Source organism: Semicossyphus pulcher, unplaced genomic scaffold (assembly GCF_022749685.1).
Source record: "Semicossyphus pulcher isolate SPU_LCO1_2020_fin unplaced genomic scaffold, fSemPul1.0.p SCAF_22, whole genome shotgun sequence".
In the NCBI taxonomy this organism is placed as follows: Eukaryota; Metazoa; Chordata; class Actinopteri; order Labriformes; family Labridae; genus Semicossyphus; species Semicossyphus pulcher.
The window spans coordinates 1,239,307-1,251,632 of record NW_027211696.1 but is presented as its reverse complement, the minus strand read 5'-3'; the positions used below and the strand labels follow the sequence as shown (position 1 = coordinate 1,251,632).

General features: G+C 40.0%; 2 protein-coding genes across 2 annotated transcripts in view; one reads left to right on the top strand and one right to left on the bottom strand.

The window, feature by feature from the left end:
* Positions 1 to 1,911, top strand: part of grin3a (glutamate receptor, ionotropic, N-methyl-D-aspartate 3A) — a 52,071-nt gene extending 50,160 nt beyond the window's left edge. Inside the window, exon 10 of the mRNA XM_069673841.1 lies at positions 1,109 to 1,911. Within this exon, the coding sequence (XP_069529942.1) occupies positions 1,109 to 1,691 (583 nt within the window). The 3' untranslated portion in view covers positions 1,692 to 1,911. The remainder of the gene's footprint in view (positions 1 to 1,108) is intronic.
* A 2,547-nt stretch (positions 1,912 to 4,458) lies between these two features.
* Positions 4,459 to 12,326, bottom strand: part of plppr1 (phospholipid phosphatase related 1) — a 73,931-nt gene continuing 66,063 nt past the window's right edge. The window contains exons 6-8 of the mRNA XM_069673206.1: positions 10,994 to 11,170; positions 6,491 to 6,622; positions 4,459 to 5,907 (exon numbers count right to left, since the gene is read on the bottom strand). Coding sequence (XP_069529307.1) covers positions 5,875 to 5,907; positions 6,491 to 6,622; positions 10,994 to 11,170 — 342 coding nt within the window. The 3' untranslated portion in view covers positions 4,459 to 5,874. The remainder of the gene's footprint in view (positions 5,908 to 6,490; positions 6,623 to 10,993; positions 11,171 to 12,326) is intronic.

Here is a 12,326-nt window from a genome sequence, read left to right as displayed (position 1 = left end):
ACTAAAATAACTTCCAGATCTACTACCCGCAGATTAATAAATGATTAAGATTGCATTAAATAAAGATCCACTGCTAACTGTCATTATGGAGGCCAACACAATCAAATGATCTAATGTTTGAAAAGCATGGGTTCTATTTTAAAAGAGGCTAGAAGCTTATAGCCTGATTGTGAACATATTTTCATGTTTACAATTTGCTAATTAGCACGTAGCAGGCTCTGCCATCAGTGTATGAATGTATGTGTGAATGAGTGAATGTGATATGTAGTGTAAAAGCAGCTTTGAGTGGTCACAAAGACTAGAAAAACTAGTACAGTCCATTTACCATTTACCATTATCACAATTCATCATGGGGAGAATGCAAAAAGGTGTACCAAATGACATGCCAATCCTAAATTTTTATATATATGTTTCTGAAAACCAAAACTAAAATACACCTTATGTGGTTGAAAAGTAATGCAATCAGTGTTGATGACTATCCATTCGAAACAGGGTTGTTCAAAAATGCATGTCTTGGCCTTACAGACCGACCAACACACTGACATCCCAACAGCCAAGCCTCTAGTGCAGCTAAAAAATGAACACAAAATACAATATATTACACAGTAGCAGCAGAACAATACACTCAGGTATAAACATGAAAAGGGCATTTTTCATTTAATGGGACATCCAGGGAGAACACTTGTTCTTCTTGTAATATTCCTTGGCAAACATTCACACTGGTTGCTGTATTCCTTCAAGACCCTTGACGTGAGCCTCCTAACAATAATGTCTGGAACTCTCCCATACAACAGTGTTGGGAAAATTGTCTTTACTTACTCTTGTTCAAGGTCTGGTTCTCCTTAAACTGAAGTTTGCCTTACAACATGCATAGACTTACACTGTTTTTGAGTAGAAGCACAGTTAACACCATCTGTTCATCTGTACAATAGTCAGAAAGATAAAAACTAGTCGGTAAGACAGACGCAGAATTGGCTCAGTGACTGCTTTGACAAAGAGTTTAGCCCGTTTGGATGCAGTCCGATCATCCATAATCACTCACATTGGTATTTTAAGAAAGAAAACAGAATTTCCACCTTAAATTTCTCTATCTAACTTCTATCTCTAGGTGCAATGAGGGAAACAACCAGTCAGCATCTTGGAATCCTGCAGAGTCCTCCAACTGCAATAGGCGTAGGGTCCTTCCACAAGAGATGCAGAATGACCTGGAACATCAGACCTCCCAGGATCTTCCACCTCCACCACCCCCATCTCCCCTGCCACATCCCCATTCTCTTCCCCTTTTGGAGAAACACCTGCCCTTAGTCACCAACTCTAATGGTCGTTCCGACCTGATTGGGCGAGCGTTGGGCCAAGGACTGGGGCCAACACAGGGGGGCTCTGGGCAGGGTGTAACATCGGGACAGTGTCGGGGTCTGGGTGTGGGTGACTGCGGACCTGGTCTGGGTTTGGGCCGGAACCCACTGGTCCAGGAGCTGTCAGAATTGGAAGGGCAAATCCTTGTTATCAAGCAGCAACTGCAATCAGCCATGAGACGGAAGAGAGAGCTAGAACAATACCAATCAGAAAACCAGCAAGCAAACCAGACTGCAACAAGTCAGTCCACCGTGCACCAGTCTAACCAGTTTCCTCAGTATACCCAGTCCCACCAGCAGACTAACCAACACACAAACACACTCCCAGAGTTCTGAAATGCCCCCATTTGTTCTGCCCAGAGAAACCTGGTTAGACATGGAAATTGTTTCCAAAACCTGCTGTGGGTTCAGAAAAGGGTCCTTGCCTGAGTTTCCGAGTTGGTACCTTGAAGCTGGCTGAGGAGGTTCCCTGAAAGCTGGACTGAAATGTTCTCCAGGGATCAGTTCCTGCTCTGTAATTTCAGTAGAATATTTCCTCACTTCTGGAATGTGGAATTTGCTTGGACCCAAGGCATTGGACAAAGGTGAACAAGGAACTCAGATCAAGATTGTTCTTTGTTGCTGTCACTGAAGAGCTGTGCAAATCTTCTTCTTCTCAACTTCCCTACCTCCATTTTCTTCACCTTCTTTCCACCTCTTTCTGATCCCTTCATTTTTGCCTTTTACCTCCATTCCTACTTCTCTCTACTTCTTCCTCTTTTTTCCTGTCATTTCTTCTCTCTAACCCTTTTCTCTTCAATGGTACAGGTTTGCTTGCCATTGTGATAAGCTTGATCATGGATGTGAGGACTCTTTGGTGTTTAAGCTTAATGAGTCTTCTGTTGGGACTCATTGATAGTGTAAGTGACCTGAAGTTGAACCCAGCCAGTTAGGTCTTTATGTCCTTATGTCTTACAGATACCTTGTACCTTTATAAGGAGAAAAGAGATTGGTCATTGGTCAGTTACCGCTGATGACCTTTTGTTCCTGACCTCTAACAATGACACTATTTGGCTTTTTATTCTTGTGAGCCTTTTGGTGGTTGATGGGAAACTTGATATCAATACAGAACAAAAAAAGACATGAAACGTCATCAAGACACGTTTATATTAATCTAGAACATCTGGTTGCAAATTTGTGGTGGGTTATAGGACAATACAAAATCTTATTTTACCGATAACTCTATATCGTCCTTCACTTCACAGATGCACTTCTAGTATCTACAAGAAAGCTGCACCTACATGTCATCATTTCATTTGTCAGAGTTCAACTTATGGTCTTTACAAGTGTTTCTTCTTAATTCATAATTCATAATTCATAATTCATAATGGTTTGGGGATTGTAAACTCAAGAATTTATACATTAAGTGGAAATAAAGAGTTTTCAGCTTTGTCAGTCAGGGACCCAAAACAGTATCTTTTTACCCACCTTCTTGAGATCACACTGGTGCTCTTGTAATCTCGTGACACAAAAAACACATGACTACTGTTCAGTTTTTGGTAAAAGCGTGTTGTTAACATAGACACAGACTAGTTGAACCCTGACACCCTCTCCGAATATGATGATCATTCACAACCACACTGAAACAGTCCCTCTGTGATGAGACCTGTTTTCTTGCATCTTTTCTGTTTGCGTTTGAATGTGTTCTGTTATTAAAACGTACCTCTCTTCTTTGCACTTCATTTAATTGAACCGTTTTTTCTTCATTCTCAATAATATGTTCTGACAACCGTACAAGTTTATACACAATTTCCAGTACAAATTAGAAAGCAGAATGTAGGACAGAGTATTTCAGCCTTGAGCATAGTTGAACATCGGTTCATTATTTTATAATTATGCCTCCATAACCTTGAAATTGTGGGTTATAAAGGGACTCTTTATTCTTAGAAACTTAATATCATTTAACAGTAAATACATGTTATTGACAGCTGACTAAAATCAAGAAAAGGGGTTTATGATTTCAAAGACATACAATTTTTTCAAGGATTTAATGTATTTTCTTTCATGGTTTCCAGCTTTGTAAGAGAGACAAAGATGAGCCAATGAAAGGCACAGATCAATGGGTGACTTCCAGGGCACACCAATCAAACTGTGAGCTGAGGTTTTATGTGCTGCAATATTTTTTTTCAAGTTGGCAATTGACATTCACCTGCAGTTACTCATTTCCCCTGATCTAAATAGATTTCATTATGGTTTAAAAACACCTCGCAGCTGTGTATGTATCCAACCAACTCGGAGCTCTGCAGTAAATATTGAAACAATATTTAGTTTGTGCCTTTTTCTTTACTTATACAGCTAGGGAGCAGCACTTTAGACAGGGAGGCGTACTCAGAACAGCCAAGGATGACATTTTACAAACACATGGCATGGTCAAATACTGCCAAACACACACAAACAGCCCCTATCTATTTAGCCAGTGTGTCTGCAGGGTAAGCGCAGCCTGTCACAGCTGAAATGAATACCTGACAGAGCAAAAGAGCAAGTGCACTGGCTGAGCCATCAGCTCTCTTTGTGTCTGTGTGTGTGTATGCTTTGCTTAGCGGTGACATAAACATCACTGAAGGTGCTGCGGTGGTAACAGGATGAATCAACAGAAAAACGAAATAAGAGCCAGGGTTTAGCACATCTATACTCATTCTCATCACTTGTCTGGTTAGCACGTGTGGTTGGCTAGGGGTGTGATGTGAGGAGCAAATGCCTGCCTCTCAGGATGTGACACTCATGAGACAAGAATACAGTCACATTCATATTGAGTTTCTGGGGGGCTGTATGTTTGTTAAAATGTCACATTTTTGATACACTATATGAGAGGCATCCAGTCTTATATTAAATTGCTGAGTTGAGCCTCCCAAGCTTCTCTCTCCTTCCAGCAAGGTATTCACATAGACTGAACTACATAATGGGGTTCTGCTTCTGCATCAGTTCTTTGTTCTTTAGTTTTAAATAAGGGTAATGTGTCTATGTCTCTACTGCCCTCTCTGTCTCTGGCCACACTTTTTCTTCAGTGATTATCACTTGAATTTTAACATCCGACATCTGATAATGAAAACAACACAAGACAACACAACGTTGCTACTGACAATTTAATTTGTGAACAAACCAAGAAAAAATATATGAAGCATTTCAAATGAAATGCCTTTTTTGTTTCTAAAGTAAAAGACATTTATAATCACAATGATAATGAGTATAATTCAAATCATGAATACCTATAAAACATCTTGACTTCTCTTGTCATGCTGGGCGTATCTTCCAATGGGAAATGGAATCACAACATTGCATCACAATCCACTGGTGGGTCGGGGAGGGGGAGAGGTGCCTCAAAGAGGAATAGTGAAGCAGGAGTCATAGCCTGCATTCCATTAAAAGGGCTAGCCTGGCCTGAAGTAAGTCAGTCAGTTCCACTTCAAGAACATTTCTGTATCTTTTCTTTTTCCCATGTATGTTGTAAGATTTGATGATGATTTTTTCCGTTGGAATTGCAGTTTAAATTCAACAGTAAAGCCATACCAAAAAAACATACCAGTAATATCTTCAAGGGATATCTGGCACAGGCTAGCCCCAGAGCACTCTGTAGAAAAAATCCTATTAACATCACTGTGAATCAGGAAATTGGGGGATACGCACTCATATTGACAATTTCAACCAGTCATATTTTATTTTCATTGTGGCTGATAACAGGGCACTGTAAGTGCCAAACCCCATTTTCTAACTCGGAGGATGTCACTGACTCTTCCGTGTCACTTCCTCCAAAAGGGAGAGGGGTCGTTCCGCAAAACACCTAAACTGATACCAAAACATATCCAGGTTTACAGCAGGCAAACAGGTCCAAATGGATCATAATAGTCTTACAGATTGACAAAAATCTTTACAAAATATGACCTGACATGGTCAATTAATGTACAGAGAGATAATAAAAAGAAGGATTTTGTCTTTTTTCTGTACAAATGACAAACATCACAGAACAACAACATCAATATTTTTTTCAATAGGAGATTTTTCAGACTGAGGGGGAATGATGTGGTGATCGACGAGGCAAATCACCTTACAGAATGTGATGGAGAACAGAGTAAGTCAGCTGACTGGAAGTGTGCAGGTTTAACACCATCAGGATAGGCTACAGCACTCGCTCATACAAAATGTACAAAACACCTTCCTCTAACTACAAACAGCACACCTTGGAGGGAAAAAAATGCCTCATGCTCCAAATGGTTCAAAATATCTGGAAAAACAATATGTGCTTAAGTTTGCCTTGGGATATTTTGCCACTGATGCAATCTGTGTGCCTTGGCAGGTTGAATTGAGCATAGCCCAACTAAATGAGAACCACCTGAAACATGGTGTATTTTGTCCCCCAGGTGAATTAAACAGATATATCAGGAGTGTTTTTTGTTAAGCATTCGGAGCCACGTGGCATGCGTCCTTGTCATTGTGTCTGGAAGTGCTGTGGAGACGCAAACGTGACCCGGTGCTGCCCCCTTAGTCATGTGACCTCCGTCATCGATGCCGAGTGGTTCTGAAAAATTTATGTGAGAGGAGGGAAGGAGAAAGTAGTATAAGAATTGAGAGAGGTAAGACAGAAAATAAAAATGAAAGGAAACATGAGAGTGACAGGGAGTGGGAATTAAAAGGTAGAAGCAATAATTGTCAGACAGTATCAGGGGTGCTCTGTGTGAGGTTCTGTGTGCTTTTCTGTGTGTTTGGGGGGGGGGTGTAGTGCAAAATGCCTGTATATTCTTCTCAACATGTGTCATTGCTTTGTGTTAAGGACAGAAAGGCAGACAGAAAAAGATAGCAAGAAAGACAGCAAGAAAGAAAGAAAGAAAACATGATGACTTAAACTTAAAAGCCGTCTTTACTTGATTAACGTTGGATCCTTTCACTATGGGAATGCCAGCAACATAGGAACCTACTATTTGAACAACAGTAACAGCAAATTACAGGACAAATCAAATTACGATGGACTGAAGTCAGAGTATCTAAAGGGGGGGTGATTTTAAGCTCACAGTCTTGAGGGAGCTCTGACAATTAATGGAGGAAGATAATGTGCATCATAGAGATTAAGTTTTTGGGATGCCAGGTTAAGTGTTTTTATGTACCTGTGCGCTGAGTGTCTCAAGAGGGCTCTCTACACGGGGAAAAGTCATCAGAGGCAGACCACGATAGTCTTCAGTTTTCTGCTTAACTGCTGTACTATGGACGCCTTTGAAGTTGTTCACAACACATATACCCTGTAAAGTATGAAGAGAGTAAAACGTTAATACTGAGACAAGTTGAAAACAACACATGCTGACGTAAAACTAAAAACATTGGGGTTCATCAGGATGGGAAGGAAAGTTTCAGGTGTCGCATGAGGTTGTGATTGCAATCAGGCCAAGTTACATAACTAATATATTCGAAACTTTTTAATGCATTAGTTTTACACATTACATTAAAGTTGGTGAATCCATAACCTTTTTTTTCATCTGACCTTAGCCAAAACACTTCTTTCATTTGACAAATCATCTTAAAGGATACTGAGGCTACTGCCATGCTAGCAGCTTTGTGTGGTTTTACATTACACTAACAATGTCAATTCTATCATACTAATTAAAGTATTTCGTTTCCCTTGTTCCTTGATAACTTTGACTTTTTTAGGATGCTAACATTTGCTTAGGATGCTAACATTTACCTAGGATGCTAACATTTGCTTATGATGCTAAAATTTGCTTAGGATGCTAACATTTACTTAGGATGCTAACATTTGCTTAGGATGCTAACATTTACCTAGGATGCTAACATTTACCTAGGATGCTAACATTTGCTTAGGATGCTAACATTTGCTCAGGATGCTAACATTTACCTAGGATGCTAACATTCGCTTAGGATGCTAACATTTGCTCAGGATGCTAACATTTACCTAGGATGCTAACATTTGCGTAGGATGCTAACATTTGCTATAGAACTTGTGGCTCAGGAGTAAAAGCAAACAGTCTGCTGTTTGATCCCTGGCTTCTCCAGTCTGCATTTCAAATGCCCTTGAGAGAAGATACTGAACTTCAAAATGTGCCTGAATGTGTTAGCTCCTGGGGAGTAGACACCTTGCATAAAAATGTTTATGCACGTGTGAATTGGTGAATATAACATGTAGTGTAAAGCGGTTTGAGTTGTTTTTGCAGGTTTTGTATTTTAAACTTAAGAATAAGGGGAATTAAAACTTTGATTTAAAGATGACACTGGTTCCAAAGTTAAGAGATAACCGAAGATAACACATGGTGTCTATGTATCCAGACTCTCAAGATTGATTTTAACTTCCTGTCATAAGACAAAGTAGAGTTATTTAATAGTTACCTACAGATACTATTCAATGTAGCATGAGCATCATTCCATTGTTAGAAGAATGTTACCACTGTCTACATTAAAATGAGATTTCTTTTTAAACCAGAGTACTTGCCAACCCTACTGTCACTGAGATATTAGGTTCCAGCTAGAGGGAATTAAGGGCACCCATGAGTTTTTTGGAGAGATGTAGCCATATATTTGCTCCAGAACAGTTATCGCTGTAATATAAAGTTTATATGGGTGTAAAGGCTCAATCAAACACTGTGAGTCTACAAAATGCAGCAATCATTTAATGCAATAAAAGGAGACACTCCGGGGTGTTCGTCTTTGTGGCACAAGGCCCAGCAGGCACTGTGAACTAAGGCCTTGATTCTTCATTTATATTTCAGTTAAAATCTTGTAAATTAATTTAACTTAAGAATTCACTTTTTGGTCCATCTGTCAGGTTCTTTTCACAGTAGAGACACCACCAAGGTTGCCCCATTTCTGTACTCTTCCATGGACTAGTTAATCAAAGAAGGCAGCCCGGGGGAGAATCTCGCCCCCAGGCCAACCATGCCCTGAGGCAGTAGCAAAGGAGAAAATGAAGCAGGGCGATTCACTGCTGGAGAATTCTCAAGGTTTCCTTGTTTGTGGCAGTTCATGGGCAGCGCTTCTCGAATGCTCCCAGACCAAGCAAATGAATGAATTACAGCTGCTTGGCCAGTGTCTATGGACAAGACTGATGCACTATGGATTCACAAAAACATATTCTTCTATTCTAAACTTTTGGTTTGTTAAGTTAAGTTATGGGCAAGTCAAAATGTTCAAAGTGCATGTCTTAAGCTCTACTTCACAGTGACAGTCCTATCTGTATGTTTTCACACGACTCTTTTCATCTACCCTTGCATGAAACCTTTCCGAACAATCTCTAAAGCTACACCCTTCTGCTTTTTTCAAACTCAGTATGGTTTCAGCTTCCTTATTTCACTAGACTGAAGCATATCCCTAAAGACAATGAAAGAAAGCTCTCTTGTGTTCCATGCTAAAACAACTCGACCAAGTTGCCTTCTATTGTCTCAGGTGAGCAAAGTGAATTAGGATTGTTGCCATGGAAATGCTAAAAAATTCCTTTCAATTTCAACTTTCAAAAAAAAGTTGTATATTATTTTGCTGTAGGATACAATTTAGTAAAATGAAAATAAAATCAGGTCCAGATTGAACTCAATGTTTATTATGTTTTCACAGCTGCATTAAAAGTGGACAGAATTTGAGCTCTTGTACTGTGAGTCAGACATTTCTTTTGTGCAGCAATTCTACAAATGTTGAAAGCCTTGAATTAGAGGTTTAAATTAAAAGCCATTTTATTTCAAGGCACTTTGCTTCAATAAGACTTGCTAGACGGTCAGCATGTGCCTCTATTTTGTCTTGGATCAAGTGGACACGTCTGTCTCTTGAACATCATCCTGCAGCTTCTCGACCAAGTGCTTAACACTGATCCCTCAGTCTGCTGGCAGAGGACAAACCTCTTCTAAGGCAGTTCCTGTTTGATGAGCCCGTACAGATCATCTCTCTGTGAGCATTGATAGCACAGGGATTTGAGCTATACTTGCTTTCTACTCTCTTTGTACCAATTAATTTCTCTCATGATAGCAGTCCATCAAATTGCCTCAGTTTGCAGATGACAAGACCTTGATGAGCTTCATCAGGACCATTAGACAGATGTGCAGTTGTCCTCAGCTCATGCTTTGCTGATAATAAGGTGGAAATGAGCAGGTTCAAAGATGCTGAGGTGATGATTGACTTTCTTGTGTTCATCCTTCCCTGGAGATCACTGACTCATTGTATGTCAATTTTTATAGGTCAATCACTGAAAGCTTATATCCTGCATTAAAGAGCAGGGTGCTGTGACTGTCCCTCATGTTCAAGGACAATCTTCTTCATGTAGATAAAACTGCACCCAACATCCTTCGAACTTCCACCCAAGTCCATAATGCAATGGTAAAGACAAAGGCAGGTATGATTGCAACTTCTCACTCAGGAAACTCTGTAACCATCTACACTTACACTTTGCACTATATAAAATTCTATAATTGCATAGTGTGCCCATGTAATGCTCACCGCACAGTATCTGGACCCGTCCTCTTTTGTTAACATAAAAAGCTACCAAAGTCAGCCACCAGCAGCCAATCAACAAACCCTGAAACCTTCTTCCTACAGTCGTCCCTCCATGTCTCCTCCTCTCTCTCATTTATTTTTCACCCCTTCCTGCTTTGACGCTCAGGGCCCAGAGGCTATTTCATGTAATGATGCCTCTGAGACAGGTAACTGCTTCCCGAATGATTTGTGAGGTATCTCCTCAACTACCTTTCTATTCAATGGGCTTTTCCCTTCAACCCCCCCCCCCACCCCCCCCCACCACCACCACCTACTGTAATTATCATCCTGCCTTAAACACACACACAAAATCTGATGTTGAAAGCCATTTCAGTTTTCAGTCAAAGCCAGACTGACAGAAAAGGAGGCTTGTTATATTAGATTAATATTGAATTAAATTAAAGACTGCAGGACGTCCTGTCTGCACAATGTGTATCTTGTTAGGACATTTGCTTTGGTAAGACACCTAACAAGACTCCTTAAGATAACAAGAATCCTCCCTCCTCCGCAGGACTCACTTTTGGTCCCTCAGCCTTTCACTGCCCTTCCTCAATGAGCTCTTAAAAGAGACAGAGTCAGTGGAAATCCAGGTGCCACCTCAGTATTTTCTCTACTTTATACTGTTCTCCTTGTCCCTCTGATCAACCAGTGCATCCTTCCCTTTTCCCCTCGATCTAACTCACCCATCTGTGAACCTCCTTCAAGCTAAGTGTAATACATGCTTCTTCCTGTTTCACTTCCCTGCATCACCTCCTCATGAACTAGTCTTTTTACACCACATTAATGTTAAAGAACTCATTACACATGAGTAAAGTGAGTAAACTAACATGAATGTTTTCCATACACTACATGGACCTGAAAAGACAACAATTATTGGAGTCAACAGATATGCTGTGCATTAGAATATAGGACATCAATTTGCATTAAGACTGCCATTGAAACCATGTTACAGGCTTTGGTATGGTCTGCAGTCTAAATTAATCATTTAATTACTGGTTTGGGTCGGTGCCAAAATGAAGCTGTAAGTTATTATTATAAATCGAAAATAAGTCATGCCCGGAATCCAACCTAGAATAATGATCTCTTTTTCTCTTCTCCTCTAATCCGTACTCCACTCCAACTTTTAAGTCTTCAATCATTCTCACCAGAAACAGAGCAATGGCTGATCCCAGTATAAACCCGGCCACTACGTCTGAGCAGTGGTTTCGGTACTCTGACACTCGGTTGAGGCCTGTGAGGAAGGCCGTGCAGAGCGTGCCAAGACAGAGCACAGGCTTGGCCAGGCGGCTGGACTTGGTCTTGATGGTGCTGGTGATGTACATCTGGAAAGGAGAAGAGGGCAGATTAGATCACACCAAAACCATGATAAATATTATGTGTCAAAGGTTTAACTATAGCCCTGAACAGAAGCAACATCATGCAGAGACACAGGATGTGTTCCCACTGAAAAGGAGTTAAATATTGTACAATTTTGGATACCAAAACTGTTAAGGAAAGATGTCAGACGCTTACATCACACAAGTGAAATACATTTCAACAAAAGGAGTTTTTGACAGAGATAAAAGAATAAAAGAACAAACTAATAAGTGAACCTCGTACTATGAGTGAAAGCTGTGAGAGGACTGTCTGGATTTAAAAACAAATACTCAGTCTTCCAACATATGTTGTCACTTGTTCATCTTTTATCTCCTCCAATGCCAACTGAGAGAAAGTATGTATCAAATAATGTTCTCATCAACAGCCTGTCCTTGTACTCCTCTCGCTCCTGCAGATAAAATCTATACATCTTTACTCTCTTTTCACTCTCTGGCAGCTGAGCTCCTCTGTCACTCTGATATTATACAGAAGCTCTTCAAGCAGCCATCAAAAAGCCATTCTTCACATGTTCGTCCAACCAATTTCTAAAAAATCCGGAACCCGCATTTATGATTGTATCAAACATTACTTGACATGCTTTCAAAAAATATGTCTCTCCTTGCCAGTCACTGAACCAGACGTGCTGTCTAGCACTTTTTTTTTTTTTTTTAACAACAAATACTCTCTCATTTAAAGCGTTTTCTGTTGCATAAAGACATATTTATTACAGAGATGTTAATTAATTTAATTCAGTCCCAAGTGTGTAACTCTAGTGTCATGAGTACATTGATTATTAATTAACAAACCAAGAAAAGATTGATGAATACAGATACAACTGCAAAAATAAGTGAAAATCCAAAGAAAAAGAAACAAATTCGACTCTCAGATAAAGGAAAGCGACCTTCAGCAAGGAAAATCAAGAGTTGGACGTCACACATGCCACACTGTCTGGATATCTGTGTGTTCCCACAATTACCGTTTATCGCCAGAACAAAACTGAAATCTTTGTGATTATAACTTTAACTTAAATATAAGAAAATTCTGACTCTACATTGCCTGTAGGTTTGAATATGTGCATGAAAGGTTGTCTGTCTCTATGTGTCAGCCCTGAGATAGACAGGT